General features: G+C 40.6%; 1 protein-coding gene across 3 annotated transcripts in view; it reads left to right on the top strand.

The window, feature by feature from the left end:
* The first annotated feature begins 9050 nt into the window (after positions 1 to 9050).
* NOVA1 (NOVA alternative splicing regulator 1) overlaps positions 9051 to 17399 on the top strand; it is a 148385-nt gene continuing 140036 nt past the window's right edge. For 2 of the 3 annotated variants that reach the window (XM_060759762.2, XM_060759756.2), the window contains exons 1-2: positions 9051 to 9284; positions 12532 to 12675. In XM_060759762.2, coding sequence (XP_060615745.1) covers positions 9149 to 9284; positions 12532 to 12675 — 280 coding nt within the window. In that variant the 5' untranslated portion in view covers positions 9051 to 9148. Of the gene's footprint in view, positions 9285 to 11322; positions 11462 to 12531; positions 12676 to 17399 lie in introns of those variants that run through there. The other variant, XM_060759769.2, reaches the window with a different exon arrangement.

The raw sequence follows: 17399 nt of genomic DNA, 5'->3' as shown, positions 1-17399 counted from the left end.
AAATGAAACTAAAACATTAATTTACATATTTAAAAACACTATTTTGAAAAAAAAAACATTTAAAACAGTTAAAACAAATATATTTAAAACACTAGCCGTCCCCTGCCACATGTTGGTGTGGCCCAGTCTGGTGATCTGGATAATAAAGTTATAAGAAAGTGTTGGTTTCTAATATATGTAATTTATTTATGCTTGTGGGTAAATAGTATTTCTTGCTGTTTCTTTGTCAGTGTTGATGTGGAGATTGTCTGGTTTGCCTACTCTGGAACATGCAGCATATAATTGTCCTTTTTTAGGGTCTCTTTGAAATCTATGATACTATATGTGTGTGTGAATCATATCTATCTATCTATATCTAAGGCTGATGGCTCTTTGTCAGGAGGGCTTTGAGGGTTTTCTTGCCCTGCTGAAGGGATTTGGACTGGATGGCCTTAAATGTTTTCTCTTGGTCATGGGGGTTCTGTTTGGGAAGTTTGGCCCAATTCTATCATTGGTGGGGTTCAAAATGCTTTGATTGTAGGTGAACTATAAATCCCAGTAACTACAACTCCCAAATTTCAAGGTCTATTTCCCCCAAACTCCATCTGTGTTCATATTTGGGCATATGGAATATTTGTGTCAAGTTTGGTCCAGATCCTTCATTGTTTGAGCCCACAGTGCTCTCTGGATATAGGTGAACTACAACTCCCAAACTCAATGTCAATGCCCACCAACCCTTCTAGTGTTTTCTGTTGGTCATGGGAGTCCTCTCTGCCTCGTTTGGTTCAATTCCATCATTGGTGGAGTTCGGAATGCTCTTTGATTGTAGGTTAACTATACATCCCAACAACTACAACTCCCAAATGACAAAATCATTTTTTTTTAAAGTGATGATCACTCCTTGGGTTAGTAGGCGTCTTGTGGTCAAATTTGGCAGCAATTCGTCCAGTGATTTTTGAATTCTGTTAATCCCACAAACAAACATTACATTTTTATTTATATAGATAATTTCCAATACAGATGACTCTCATAATTCCATAACATTGAGTCATGGCAGTTAAAACGGTGTCAAACTGCATGAATTCTACTGTGTAGAATCATCCTGAGAGAAAACCATCCTCTGCAGATCTTAAAGCTCACACTGGCTTGTATAGCCTTTCACATAGTCTGACCATACCTTCTACCAATGAGCTTTAAACTTCCTTTCCTTTTCAGTTTTTCAGCATTCATTTTTGATACAAACCACTATTTAGACATTATAAGCACGAAACAGAATTGTTTTTAAAAAGATAGAAACAGATGGGGTAGTGCTAAATGTCCTTCTTGCCATGATGCTATTTACCCTTGAGGCAACCCTGCTTTTACTAACAGTTGTTCCATGGACACTATTAATCAATGGCACTAGACTATAGATTAATTACAGTTAGTCATGAGTACCAAAACATGGAATGACAGTGAGACGTCTGGCCAGAAACTGGACGGTCACCAAATCTGCTTATTGAACTAAAGGAACAATAGTTATGAATACTGAACAAAGTGAGATCTAGAGCATACAAAACAATTCCACAATTAGCAGCTATGCTGGCTGAAGGAATAGGGTGCTGTAATTCCAAAAAAAAAAAAGTTACTTTCCAAAGTTCTAGAGCAGGACTGTCAAACTCATTTTTATTGAGGGCCACACCAGGAATATGGTTACCTTCAAAGGGCTGTTTGTAATTGGAAGATTGTATGAATGTAACTTATGTTGCCCTGGCATTGAAAGCCTCGTGGGTCACACTGTAGAATAGAAATGACATGACAGGCCTGATTTGGCCCAAAAGCCTTGTGTTTAATACGTGTGTTCTTGAGAGATCCACATTCCTAGCTATTATTGTTCTGTTTTGGTACAGATACATCCATCTGCAAAATTAGGGAATGTATATCTACTGTAAAATAGTGCTTCTCAAGCTATCCGATGTGGGGTACCAAAATGCTTTCTCCATAATATACCAGGGATCTGGTATGCAACAACTGTTTTCTTTCCTGGAAACTCACTGCAGAATAGCAACCGATGCCTCATTGACCAGTATCTTATCCACGGATCACCATTGCGGGAGAATGCAGTAGTATGACACCATTTCATATTTGAGCATTGCACACTTGGCAATATAATAGGCAATTACTAAGCTAGATCTTAACTATAATGTTGTATGCACATCTTCTACCCTGCCTTCAGAATATGGGGATGATAATGGTAGCAATTTCTGCCTACAGGCTTTTCTACGTACACAAATGAGGTCTTTGGGGCACTATTGTACCTTATTCCATGCAGTTACTTAGTGTTTAAAAATAAGTACTGTACTCATTAATGACTGACATGAGTTGCTTCAGTAGCTGGGTTAAAATGGCTTACATAAATAAAAATCCCATTATGCTCTTGATGCATTTTTGTTGTCATTCAGTTTAATGTATGTTTTGAATGTGTCACGACTGAAAAAAATCAGGTTTGCGTTTTCCATTATTAGTAACAATTTCTTTATTATGGAGATAGCTTTTGTTTTCCTATTACTATAAAATAATAATATTTCAATATTGGTGTTTAAAAAACAATAGAAAGAACTGGTGGTGACATACTGCTTCCAGAATATAAAGGCTAGCTTATTTTTATTTGCATCTTATTTATTTAGGGGCAGTCGATATTCATTTTATCTTGCAGCTATTCCATCATGCTTCAATAAAGTTTTTAGTGTTTTTAAAAACAAACAGAATTTTTTTAAAAATTTAAGTACATTTTTAGCTAAACTTTTCTTTTAAATTAGAATAAAGTACTTTGAGTCCCAATTTAGAGAAAATCATAGTATAAATCAAATAAATACATTGGGATAGAAGTCATGTAGCTGTTAATATCTTTGCACTGAAGATCCTGGCAGCTATGGCTAACATGGTCAGCTGTGAGGCATTTGGGAAGTTGGGAGTTCAACATGTGCAGTGCAGCATGGATCCCTTCCCTGATAGCTATTACTGGCATAGGGATTGGAACATTTGGGCAGCTTCTGAAACACTATCATCTGCTAAACAAGTACCGTAGTACATGTAGGGTGGGCCCTTTTGAGTAAGTAGACCTTCTTGCTATGTATTGTGTTCAGAGGCACTTTCCCTCTCCTCCATGAGTTAGAACAACCTGAGCAGCCACGGCTCATCCATTTACAAAATTGGGTGAACCACAGTTTCAGGAAATGGATGCCATTGTCTATAACTGGCTGTCTGGTCTTTTGCTTTCTTCCTCTTTTGTATTTTTTGAACCTCGGTTTCTTTCCTTCCCTAGTAGGAAGAAATATGTGAATTTTAGTTAAGTCTTATCAAAGACAAAGTAAAACAAAGTTCTTGCTCACTCTTGCTCTCTCCTGACATTTCGCCTGCCTCTATGGCAGGCATCCTCAGAGATTGTGAGGACCTCACAACCTTTGAGGATGCCTGCCACAGATGCAGGTGAAACATCAGGAGATAATGCTTCTGGAACATGGCCATACAGCCCGAAAAACTTACAGCAACCCAGTGATTCCGACCATGAAAGCCTTCAACAATGGAAAGGCAATAGGTTCAGAATACTAATGTGCCATGATTTTTATTGCTAACTGTTATCAAGTTGACTTTAATCTCTGGTGACCCTATGAATGTGTGACCTATAGGTCACCCTGTTATCAATAGCTTTGCTCAGATTTGGCGAACTCAGGGCTGTGGCTTCCGTGAGTCTATCCATTTATCGTGTGGTCTTCCTCTTTTCTGATCTCCTTCTCCCTTACCAGCCATTATTGTCTTTTCTAGAGACTCTTGCCTTCTCATATGTTCAAACTATGACAGTCTCAGTTTCTACATAGAATAGGAAAATGGCAAGAATACTGAATCTGAAAATCTTTCCTGGAAAGATAATACTGGCACAAAGGAAGACTGTACATCAGGCATGGGCAAACTTGGACTCTCCAGGGGTTTTGGACTTCAACTCCCATAAAGCCACAGAGCCGTCTTTCGCGCCTCAGGACCAAAAGCTTTGAGACTCTACTGTGGTAGTAAAAACACTTCTGATTCTGTGTTGCTTTCATGGCCAGAATGACTGGGTTGCTGTGAGTTTTCCAGGCAGTATGGCCATGTTCCAGAAGCATTATAACTTGATGTTTCGGCCACATCTATGGCAGGCATCCTCAGAGGTTGTGAGGTCTGTTGGAAACTAGGCAAGTGGGGTTTATATATCTGTGGAAAGTCCAGGGTGAGAGAAAGAACTCTTGTCTGTTTGAGGCAAGTGTGAATGTTACAATTGGCCACCTTGATTAACACTGAATAGCCTTGCAGCTTCATAGCCTAGCTGCTTCTTGCCTGGGGGGAATCCTTTGTTGGGAGGTGTTAGCTGGCCCTGATCATTTCCTCTCTGGAATTCCCTGTTTTCTGAGTGTTGTTCTTTATTTACTGTCCTGATTCTAGAGCTTTTTTTAATAAAAAAATACTGGTAGCCAGATTTTGTTCATTTTCATGTTTCCTCCTCTCTGTTGAAATTGGCCACATGCTTGTGTATTTCAGTGGCTTCTCTGTGTGTTCTGACATGGTGGTTGTTGGTGTGGTCCAGCATTTCTGTGTTCTCAAATAATATGCTGTGTCCACGTTGGTTCAAGTGCTCTGCTATGGCTGACTTTTCACATTGAATTAGTCTGCAGGTGCCTTTCATGTTCCTTGATTCGTGTTTGGGCAATGCTGGTTTTGATGGTCCCTATGCAGACTTGTCCACAGCCGGTATACCACAGTATATCGTAGACTCCTGCAGAGGTGAGCAGATCCATAGAATCATAGAGTTGGAAGAGACCCCATGAGCCATCCAGTCCTACCCCCTGCCAAGAAGCAGCAAAATCACATTCAAAGCACTCCTGATAGATGGCTATCCAGCCTCTACTTAAAAGCCTCCAAAGAAGGCGCCTCCACCACACTCCAGGACAGCGAGTTCCACTGCTGAACAACTCTCAGGAAATTCTTCCAAATGTTCAGGTGGAATCTCCTTTCCAAAGTTTGAAGCCATTGTTCTGCATCCTAGTATCCAGGGCAGGAGAAAACAAGCTTGCTCCCTCCTCCCTATGACTTCCTCTCAGCCTTAACTTGCTTTTAGTTCCCCCTTCTTCCTCCTTTTTGGCATTCCTAAGTCCAACCCCTTCTTGTCAAGCACACATTACCACTCAGTTAACAGTCTCCACACCTTTCATAAAAGCGCAAAAGCTCTTTAAGCCACTCCTCAGAGGGCTTGTTCTCCAGACCCTTGATCATTTTAGTCTCCCTTCTTCGGACACATTCCAGCTTGTCAACATCTCCCTTAAACTGCGGTGCCCAGAATTTGGGCACAGTATTTCAGATGTGATCTGACTAAGGCAGAATAGAAGGGGAGCATGACTTCCTTGGATCTTGACCAGGCAGGGGCAAACTTGGGCCCTCCAAGTATTTTAGACTTCAAGTCCCACCATTCCTAACAGCCTCAGGCCCTTTCCTTCTCCCACTCAGCCGCTTAAGTAAAAGGAAAAGGAAGAGGCCTGAGGCTGTTAGAAATTGTGGGAGTTGGAAGTCAAAAACACTTGGAGGGCCCAAGTTTGCCCATGTCAGATCTAGACGCAATACTCCTATTTATGCAGGCTAAAACCTCATTGGCTTTTTAAGCTTCCACATCGCATTGTTGGCTCATGTTTAACTTGTCCTTCATTTCCCTCGTGGACCATCCAATCCAACCCCCTGCCAAGAAGCAGGAAAATGTCATTCAAAGCATCCCCAACAGATGGCCATCCAGCCTCTGTTTAAAAGCCTCCAAGAAGGAGTGTCCACCACACTCCGGGGCAAAGAGTTTAACTGCTAAATGGCTCTCAGAGTCAGGAAGTTCTTCCTCATGTTCCGGTGGAATTTCCTTTCCTGTAGTTTGAAGCCATTGCTTTGTGTCCTAGTCTGCAGGGCAGCAGAAAACAAGCCTCCTCCCTCCTCCCTATGACTTCTCCTCACATATTTTACATGGTCATCATATCTCCTCTCAGCCTTCTCTTCTTCAGGCTAAACATACCCACCTCTTTAAGCCGCTCCTCATAGGGTTTGTTCTCCAGACCCTTGATCATTTTAGTTGCCCTTCTCTGGACACATTCCAGCTTGTCAACGTCTCCCTTAAACTGCAGTGCCAAGAACTGGACACATTATTCCAGATGTGGTCTAACCAAGGCAGAATAGAGGGGTAGCATGACTTCCCTGGATCTAGACCAGGGGTCCTCAAACTTTTTAAACAGAGGGCCAGGTCACAGTCCCTCAAATTGTTGGAAGGCCAGATTATAATTTGAAAAAAAAATGAATGAATTCCTATGCACACTGTACATATCTTATTTGTAGTGCAAAAGACACTTGAAAACAATAAAATAACATGATGTTTTTATTGCCTTTGTTGTGTTTTATACTGTTTTAATCTGTATTATGATATTACATGTACTGTTTTGTTGGAAACCGCCTTGAGTCGTCGATTGGCTAAGAAAGGTGGTATACAAATACAGTAAATAAATAAATTTCAACAAATATAAACTTATTAGTATTTCAATGGGAAGTGTAGACCTGCTTTTGGCTGATGAGATACGATTGTTGTTGTTGTGTGCTTTCAAGTCGTTCCAGGCTTAGGTTGACCCTGAGTGAGGGCCGGGTATAAGACCTTGGAGGGCCGTATCTGGCCCCCTGGCCTTAGTTTGAGGACCCATGATTTGACCAGGGGTCCTCAAATTAAGGCCTGAGGGCCAGATACAGCCCTCAAGGTCATCTACCCGGCCCTTGCTCAGGGGCAACCTAAGTCTGAAACAACTTTAAAGCACACAACAGCAACAACAATCCTATCTCATCAGCCAAAAGCAGGCCCACACTTCCCATTGAAATACTAATATGTTTATATTTGTTAAAATTGTTCATTATTTTAATTATTGTATTGTTTTAAAGTGAGGTTTTCCCCCACTACAAATAAGATATGTGCAGGGTGCATAGGTATTCATTCTTTTTTTTTCTTCAAATTATAATCCGGCCCTCCAACAGTTTGAGGGACTGTGACCTGGCCCGTCCAGAGGAGGGCGACTAAAATGATCAAGGGTCTGGAGAACAAGCCCTATGAGGAGTGGCTCAAGGAGCTGGGCATGTTTAGCCTGAAGAAGAGAAGGCTGAGAGGAGATATGATAGCCATGTATAAATATGTGAGAGGAAGCCACAGGGAGGAGGGAGCAAGCTTGCTTTCTGCTTCCCTGGAGACTAGGATGCAAAACAATGGCTTCAAACTACAAGGAGATTCCATCTGGACATGAGGAAGAACTTCCTGACTGTGAGAGCCGTTCAGCAGTGGAACTCTCTGCCCTGGAGTGTGATGGAAGCTCCTTCTTTGGAAGCTTTTAAACAGAGGCTGGATGGCCATCTGTCAGGGGTGATTTGAATGCAATACTCCTGCATCTTGGAAGGGGGTTGGACTGGATGGCCCTGGAGTGTGATGGAAGCTCCTTCTTTGGAAGCTTTTAAACAGAGGCTGGATGGCCATCTGTCAGGGGTGATTTGAATGCAATACTCCTGCATCTTGGAAGGGGGTTGGACTGGATGGCCCATGAGGTCTCTTCCAAATCTAGGGTTCTGTTTAAAAAGTTTGAGAACCCCTGATCTAGACACTATACTCCTATTTATGCAGGCCAAAATCCCATTGGCTTGTTTAGCGTCCGCATCACATTGTTGGCTCATGTCTAACTTGTTGTCCACGAGGGCTCCACTTCTGATTTTCTCTGTGAGGAGTGAAAAGGGTTTTCCACAAGTCATCTCGGATTGGCAGAGTCCTGCTATTGGAGCGCTCTGATTGGTTCTGATCCCCATCCTTCACTAGCGAGGCCTGCCCTTATATGTGTTCGGCGCCCTCCTCCTACTCCTCCTGGCCCCCCTCCTTTCTCTCTCTCTCTCTCTCTCCCTCGTTCGTTCTCCCCCCTCCCCCTCGGCAGCCTCCACTGTTTGGGTTCTGAGGGTGTCAGTGGGTGAGGCAGGGAAAAGGGACGCGCCAAACCCGTTGCGTTGCGCCCCCCCTTTTTTTTTTTTACAACCGAAGCCACGAGCCTCCTTTAGAGTTCTCTGTGTGTGTGTGCGAGAGAGAGAGAGAGAGAGGGGAGGGGGGAAGAGAGCGCGAGCGAACGAACGAACGAGCGAACGAACCGGCTCTCCGCGAGCAGCAACTCCTGGCGGAGCGCGCGCCACAAGAGCCAGCGAAGGAGAGGGGAGAATGAGAGCGGCAAAGCAGCAGCAGCAGCACCACCAGCAGCCCTTCTCCTCCTCCTCCTTTTCCTCTCCCTCCAACGCTTTCCTTCGCCACCACCGGCTGCAGGCTCACTACTAAGAGCGAGAGAAAAGATCCAGAAGGGGAAGGGAAGGGGGAAAAAGGGGAGGAAAGGCAAAATAATAATAATAACAACAATAATCATAAGACAGACTGAAGGGGACACACAGAGAGCCACATTCCCTCAGCCTCCTCTCTCTCTCTGGCTCCCTCCCTCCCTCCCTCAGTGCTCGCTCTCTCTCTCTCTCCACACCGCCTCCCTCCCTCCCTGCTCTCCCCTCCTTCCTCTCTCTCTCTTCCTCCCTCACTTTCTCCCCCTCCTTTTCCTCCCTTACCTCTCTCTCTTCCTCCCCTCATTTTCTCTCTTCACCCCCTCCTATCCCACCCCCTCTTTCCCCCCCATCTTTTTAATCTTTCCCCCCCTTTTTTTACCTCAGCTTCTTGCTGGCACTGCACTGCAGCTGCTCTCCCAGTCCCCCCTCTTCCTTCTCCTCCTCCTCCTTTTCCTGACACCCCCTTTTTATTCCTTCCTCTCCCTCCCCCTTTTTGGATAAACAAACCCCTCTCCCTAAGACCCCCCTCCCCACCCGCCCGCCCGCCCTTTCACCCCCCAGGTCCCTCCGATTCTCCCCCCTCCACCCCCCATCCCCATAGCATCCTTCTTGAGGCTTGAGATACATATATATTTGTTATTGTCGAGGAAGGAAGCGGGACGAGGCCCCCTTTTCCTCCTCTTCCTCCTCCTCTTTTCCCCTCCCTGCTCCCCCTTTCCTTCACCCCCGAAGGGAGAGAGAGAGAGAGAGGAAGAAGGAGCCACTTTTCTCCTCCCGAGAAGCAGAGGCGGCAAACATGATGGCGGCAGCTCCCATCCAGCAGAACGGGACCCACACCGGGGTGCCCATAGACTTGGACCCGCCGGACTCTCGGAAAAGACCCCTCGAAGCGCCCCCCGAAGCAGGCAGCACCAAAAGGACCAACACCGGCGGTGGGTATTCCCTCCCTCCCTCTCCCCCTCCCTTACACACCCTCCTTCCCTTCCTTCCTCTTCTTCCTCCTTTCCTTCCTTCCTTCCTCCTCCTCCCACTCCCAAATTCCCCACCCACCTTCCTTCCTTCCTCCCTTCCTTCCTTTTCCCTACCTGCCTCCTTTGCCTCGCTTCACCTCGCCCTCCTTTCCCTTCCTTTTACACTTCCTTCCCCCCCTCTTTCACCTAAAAAAAAACCCAACACATTTTCTCTTATTTTTCTCTATAATGTTATCATCATTCATCAAAATGGCGCCGCTTTTCAAGCATCTTCTTTAGCAGCTGCCTGGTTTCTTGTGTTTTTTGAAAAAAATTAATTTCACATAAGTCGTCCTAAGCTGTGAGAGGTGGAAGGAGGCGAGTGGGGTGTGTGTGTGTTTCTCTCTCTCTTCTGTGCCTCCCTCTCTCTGTTTCAGCCTTGACCCTCTGCTGCACAAGCCCAGAGCTGAGCTCTCCTAGGCTATATGCCTCATCCCCTTTTGCAAGCTGGTTTTTTCCCTTTTCTTTTAGGGAAAGGGATCAGAGAAGAGGGGTGTGTGTGTGTGTGTGTTCATGTGTGTATGTGCCTTCCAGCCTTGACTCTCTCAGTGCTGCACAAGCCCAAAGCTGAGCTCGCCTCTATTTTTTTTTTCTTTGAAGGAAACAATTGGAGAAACTATAAAGGGATCAGGGAAGTGGGAGAGGAGTGGTGCGTGTTCGTGTTATGCATGTGCCTTTCAGCCTTGACTCTCAGTGCTGCACGAGCCTCTAGCCCCCATCTCCTTTTGCTTTTAGGGAAACAATTGTGGAAACTATAAAAGGATCAGGGAAGTGGGAGAGGAGTGGTGTGTGTCCATGTGTGTATATGCATTTCAGCCTTAAATCTCAGTGCTGCACAAGCCCAGAGCTGAGCTCTCCTATCCCCATCTCCTTTTTTCTTTTTTTCTTTTTTTGGGGAAACAATTGCGGAAACTATAGAATCAAGGAAGTGGGAAAGGAGTGGTGTGTGTCCATGTGTGTCCACTCCTTTCAGCCTTGATTCTCAGTGCTGCACAAGCCCAGAGCTGAGCTTTCCTATCCCTATTCCCATCTCCTTTTTTTTCTTTTTCTTTTTGGGAAACAATTGAAACTATAGAATCAAGGAAGTGGGAAAGGAGTGGTGTGTATCCATGTGTGTATGTGCCTTTCAGCCTTGATTCTCAGAGCTGCACAAGCCCAAAGCTGAGCTCTCCTATCCCTATTCCTATCTCCTTTTTTTTTTTTTTTGGCTTTTTTGGGAAACAATTGGAGAAACTATAAAGGAATCCGGGAAGTGGGAAAGGAGTGGTTTATGTCCATGTGTGCATATTCATTTCAGCCTTGTCTCTCAGTGCTGGACAAGCCCAAAGCTGAGCTCTCCCATCCCTATTCCCATCTCATTTTTTTTCTTTTTTTGGGAAAGAATTGGGGAACCTATAAAGGGATCAGGGAAGTGGGAGAGGAGTGGTGTGTGTCCATGTGTGTATGTGCTTTTCAGCCTTGATTCTCAGAACTGCACAAGCCCAAAGCTGAGCTCTCCTATCCCTATTCCCATCTCCTTTTATTCTCTTTTGGGAAACAGTTGGGGAAACTATAAAGGAATCAGGGAAGTGGGAAAGGAATGGTGTGTGTCCATGTGTGTATCTGCCTTTCAGTCTTGATTCTCAGTGTTGTACAAGCCCAAAGCTAAGCTCTCTTATCCCTATCCTCATCTCCCTTTTTTTCTCTTTTGGGAAACTATAAAGGGCTCAATGGCGGCTGCCAAGGAGCACTTTCACTCCCTTCCCACCACCACTTAGTATTGTTATTTCAGTACGGTTTAGGGAAAATCTCCAGGTGGAAAAGGAAAGGAGGTTGGGCGCCGGCTTCCTTCCTGCACCCACTTTCTGTTTCAGAGGGGAATGTTGCACAGATTTGTGCTTCCTGGGGCTGGGTCACGCCGGCGAGGGGCTGTGTGCGCGCGCGTGTTGTGTGTGTGTGTCAGAGAGAGGTTTGCGGAGGGAGGGCGGGAGTTGCCTGTCTTGGTGCGGTGACTTGTTAGTTAACATCGTGCTCTTCCTGGATGAGATGAGTTATAACGGGACCAGCATCTCCTCTATTCATTTGCACTGGAGCCTTCATAACAATGCACCGAGGCAGAGGTGAATTTATTCGTCCAACATTAGCAAAGAGCAGAGCTAGATACCTGATGTATTTAACTATTTGTATAATGTCTGTGTGTCTGTGTCTGTGGGGAGGGGCTCACCTGGATTTCACTCTCAGAAGGAAGTCAAGATTGCTCTGAGCCTAATCCTTTATCAGACTTCTATAATATGCATTTTGGCTTGTATGTTTTGAATAAAGTGGGCTTTAGGATGTGTGTTTTGTTCCATGAGTTCATTGGGTTTTCTGATGCTCCCTGGGTTGGGTGTCTTTAGACCTGCAAAAGGGCACAGGTTCAACTGTAAATAAATTCATGTTTCACTCCTTGTATTTATCCACCCCTGTTATGGGTCTTTTTCTCTTTTTCTTTTTTGCTCTGATTTTGGGCATCATGACACTGAACTGTCACCTTTTAAAGTGTATACATGACTGTAGCTTTCTTTTAACAGCGGAAGAATTCTTCTTAATGTCCTTTAATTAATAAGCTTAAGAGATCATTCCTACCTAAGAAGTGCTAAAGAAATACATCAGGATTACTTAGGCAAATGATCATATCAACATTGTGTTGCGCTTCCATACTGATAACTAAGACCCTTTGCATAAAATCATAAATGTTGGATTATTTAGCAGAGGGATTTCTGAATTTTTATGATGAATCAAAGGCAGTGGTGAATTGCTGATGTACAGCAAATAGCATTTACTATCACCATTTTTAGGAAAAGTTCTAATTCCTTGCCAAATATTCCAAAATCTGTTTTATCTTCAGTTTGAAAGAGTAATGTCATTGTGTTCTGCTAAATAGCAGTAAAACTGGAACTGCTGCATTTTACATTACGAACTATTATTTGAACTGGGTCATTGTTTCCCACAGCACGAAAATCAGAGCAATTCATTTGATTCTTCATTTCTTCAGAGCAGATACAGTTGGATATGAAAAAGATATGGAAGGTAGTGCAACTGGTTACATATGTGGGTGGCTATAGTCCCTATGTATTAAAACTACAAGCTATAATTGTAAATCTGATTTCAGGTAGCGAATTAACTTTCCACTTCTCGTTTGTTTTTTCAGAGGACGGCCAATATTTTCTAAAGGTCCTCATACCTAGTTATGCGGCTGGATCTATAATTGGGAAGGGAGGACAAACAATTGTTCAGTTGCAGAAAGAGACTGGGGCTACCATCAAGCTTTCTAAATCCAAAGACTTTTACCCAGGTAGGCGCAAGACGTAGAAGCTTATTTGTCGTATCTCTAAGGTAATGCATGTGCATTTTGTATAATTAAACAGCATTAGTCTACCTGTGTAATTGAATAGCATTGTCTTTCAACTGCAATCATTATCATTCTTAAGTAGTAAAACGTAGTCTTAATGTAATTCTGGACAAATAGGCTGGTCTTGGATATTTAAAAAATGGTTTAGGGTTAGACATGGATTCTGGAAAAAGTCAGATAATAATGAAGGTATCTTCTGGATGTTTTGCTGCTCCGAGAAATGTTTTAAACAATTGGTTTTGATAGCAAGCGTTGAAGAGGTTTTGCTTAGGTGTTCAGACATCATTCTGACAGTTAAAGCATTTAACTAAAATAATATTTAAGATTCTCCTTGAAGAATAGGCCATTTACCTGAAATCCATTATATACCTTCCTTCTGCTTCATTGCTTTCTTTGTTCACTAGTCTTAGCATGAGGTAAAAAGGGCAAGTTCAGCCCTTTAGATGTTTTATTTATTTTGTTTCTCAGAGTAGTGATGAGTAACAAAAGGTTATTGTGAATGAATATGCATTACGTAGTTTGGAAAAAAGGAATGTGTGGTCTTGAGTACTCTCTTTTGTGCATAAATAAGAAACATTGAGTTCTGTCATACCATATTTTGAAAATAGTGAAATTTTATGTATGGTTTTATGATTTTTTGAAAAAATTCCTAATGTTCCTAAAGATTTCTAAATCAGTGTGCTGATTGCCTGTTTTAAATGATAAAGAGTATTATTTTGGCAGTGATAGTGGAAACATTACTGCTCTGACAAGATGTTGATTTTGTAATTCAAGTAGTGGTGGCTTTCTACTGAGATTGCCTGTTTTTTTCTTTTTATTGTAGTGCAAAGGAACTGCTTGCATTTGTTGATAAAATTCAGAGATGACTAAATTTTGAAAAAGGCTGTGATTAATTTAAAGAAGAGACTTATCCTCCCCCCTCCACTTCTTTTCTGTGGTTTTCTATTCCAAAGTGGAGAGTTGCTTTTGAATTCAAACATTGACATCCTCTTGTGATAGTGCTGATATAGAGGCACAGTTCAGGTGTTCAAAGTATTAACAGGTAGCATTCTGTTTGGGATGCAGTATATGATATTGCATATTTACATTACTAGTACAATTGTTTAGCTTTATAGTGCTTTTTCTTGTAATAATTCGTGAACTGCTGGTTGTATAATTTGCATATTTTATTTAAATATAAGTAGTATATAAATGTGTGCATTTAATACATATTGAGAAAGAAAAAACTGTTTGTAAAAATAGTAACAGTTTAGGATTATAGCTATACTAGTAAATTGAATGTAGAGAGAGGAGATGATCATAAAGTAAATGTGTTGTATTAACCGCAGGAGTCCAGTTAAAGTGAAATTGGTGTTTATGTTTTCTTAAAATGCAAATTCCATCTATAGAATGAATGCAGATTAATGCATTCTAATTACAGATAATATAATAGGCTGATAAAGAATTAGTTGACTTCAAAGAAATATTATTTTTTGTTTGCAACATTGACAGGAATCCTCTCCATTGCTAGTATAAATCAGATGTTGTTATCAAAAATGGGTAACTGTATCTTTTCCTTGAAATTTAAAGCAAAATAGAAAAGACATGATGACCGGCTTACAACATTGTGTCCCTGTGTGACGTAAACAGGTTTCCTCTGAAAGAAATGCCAGATTGAGAGGGTGCTTGTACAGTCTGACTGTAACAGGTGTAAACTAATCCCTTGTTTAGGTATTGCAAGACCTATTTAATATTTGGAACCAAACTATCCATTTTAGTGAATAAATGATTTGGACATAAACTCCTTTACTACCTGCAAAGGCATAAACAAGTATTTAGTCTTTAGTAATGGTAATTAGTACTGTTTAGATTTCACCATCCATCTGAGAAATCTTTTGAACTCTTTCATTCTACAAGCTGCTGGCATTTGGGTTTCTTCCAACCCATATTCTTTTTAATGGGTTGGTGAACTATATTGAGTTTAGCCTAGTTTTAAAGTAGAATGGATATATGTACTGTGGATGTAAAATTTCAATTAAAATTTACATAGAGCAGTGTAATACTTCAATATAGATAATTATTCTGTACTCGGCTCGTAGTTGCTTAAAGTACTATAGTGGCAGCTGCTAAAATGAAACTTCTTTTGTCATATCAAAGGAGACTGCATTATGTAGTGAACTATGTAATCTAAGTGAACTCTGTTATTATCTTGAGAAGAGTGAATGTAGCTGTTCCAATGTGATCACAGGAACCAAAAATATTTTAAGCAGTTATATGAATAATATTACTGAAGTGTTTCTGAGAAAAAAATCCACTGGTGTTGTTTTTAATCAAATTAATTTAATCAGATTATTAGCAAATGTTTAAACATGTAATTTGGTTTTCAAAACACTGCTTCCATGGTTTAAATAAAATTGGTCAAATGATATAATTAATATAATTATAGATAGATAGATAGATAGATAGAATGTAGGCACCATACTGTTGCCACAGAGCTTGCATATAAAATTGGTTAAGGAAAGAAAGAAATGGCTTTTTAGAATTTTGATCTTCAATGACCAGTAATACTGTGTCTTGAAAAAAGGACTATTGCAAATGGGCTGATGAATTCTTGTTTGCTGTGTTGCAAATTAATGGCTTCATTTTGCATTCTCTGTTTGTCTAGTTTTAACATTTTTTTTGAAAATTACTCTATGGACAAGTATTTCTAGTTATAGATTACAATGGATTAACTATTTGTGTAAATAAATATAAAGTATGTGCATGCTCTCCTAGCTCAAGTCATACAAGATCTATTTGGTTATTTCTATGATAATATTTTGCTAAATTTCTTAACATGAAAACAATAACATCTGTAACAAAAAGTAATACAGTTCTAGAATCCCTTAATAAACAATAGCTGAAAGCTATTTTTTCTTTAAAATATTCATTGTGGCTTTTCTACTAATGTAACTTTTTATTGTGTCCTTGTTTAAACAAAGAAACAAAAACATTAAAACCGTAAGTGTGAATGAACTGATACAAGTGATGTAAGCGTGAAAAATCTGGAAATCTTAAATGCTTGGAGATGTGTTCAAGTGAAGACATCATTTCGTGTTAAAGCAGTGATCTCCCCACCCCATTAGATTTTTTAGCTTCAATGATACATGCATGTTCCAGAAAAATAATGGGTTTTTTTCCAGGATGTTACTTAAATTATGGAAACTTTACTGCAGGTTTTTGTATGGCATAGTTCCGCTACATATTTATTTGGCAGAAATTGTTTTTTGGGAACAAAATTTAGTTCCTCTTAAAGGTTGCCTTTGAATATCAGCTAATTGAAGTCATATTTCTCAATTGGATGCCAAAACTTAAAAAAAATAATTTTTATTGTCATGATAAAGAATACATTTTAAACTTTCTGAATGAAGATATCCATTATTTTAAATTCAGAATGATGTGTAGGAGATTTCGGTTTTTTTGCGTTAATTCTTTGTCACACACACACACACACACACACATATATAACTTAAGAAAACACTGCACTATTTCCATTAAAATGTGTTGTTGCTTTTGTGAATGCTAATGCTTATGTGGTTTTTGTCCCTTGTTGCTTTGGTGATTGATTTTGCAATTGTTGAAGGAAGCTTTAAAAAGAGCATATCCTACTTGCTCTAAATTGAAATGAACATGTTCTTAAAAATCTCTCTTACATACAAACCTGTCATGTATTTAGGATTAAATCCAATGTTAGCTGCATGTAATGAGTGGGATTTGTTAAGAAAGGATTTATGTAAGTCCCTTTGATTAAGTAGGTCTACTCAATTTCTGAGTAAGAATTGGATTTAACTCAAAGTGCGTATAGCCAAATATGTTAATGAATGCAAGTTTAGGAAACCTTATCTCCACAAATTGTACATAGAATTGTAGAATGAGTAAAAATGTACAGTTAAGAATTACAATCTCCTGATCCATCCCTCTGTGTAGTGTGCATCCTAGTTTCGCCCCTACCTGATATCCAGATGAGGAAATATCTTTATCTGCCAAAATAGGGTGATCATTCATATTGTGAGCGTGACCTATTCCACCATGTTACTTCAATGATGCTTAACTCTGCACATTTACACACAAACACGTGGAAGGAATTTCCCCTGGAATATAATTTAGAGTATCAGTGATCATAGACTACAAGTTATCTCCAAGTTTTGAAATGGTTACTTATGAATATTCATAACATGTTAGATTTTGAAGAGCCATCAGTTCAATTTTATTTCGGTGTGTAACAACATTGTGAAAGAAGGAGTGTATGTTGTTGTTTGAAATTTTCACACTAACTGCCTTAATTTAGATGCTTTTTAAATATAGAATTATTTACTGTGTTGTTGATTTGTTAATACACAACTGAGATCTGTACTCATTTATTGAATGGTACCTAGAGCTTTTTAGTGAGGAGGACTCTGAATTGGAGAAAATTCTCCTAAGTAAAAACTGAAATGCTCTTTCCACATGATAGTGGTGTTCTTACAAAGTTAAACAAGCGGTAATACTCTTTAAATTTAAGAAGTTCTAGATAACCTTTTAGTAACATCTGTACAATAAGACTTGTTCACTTTTTTGTTAAATGATAACTACTGGAAATTTTGGAAATTAAATTGCTTAAATGATTTAAAAAAAAAGACTCACACCACAATCCTACTTTTTTTTTTTAG

Source organism: Anolis sagrei, chromosome 1 (assembly GCF_037176765.1).
Source record: "Anolis sagrei isolate rAnoSag1 chromosome 1, rAnoSag1.mat, whole genome shotgun sequence".
In the NCBI taxonomy this organism is placed as follows: Eukaryota; Metazoa; Chordata; class Lepidosauria; order Squamata; family Dactyloidae; genus Anolis; species Anolis sagrei.
This window is presented reverse-complemented; position numbering and strand designations above follow the sequence as displayed.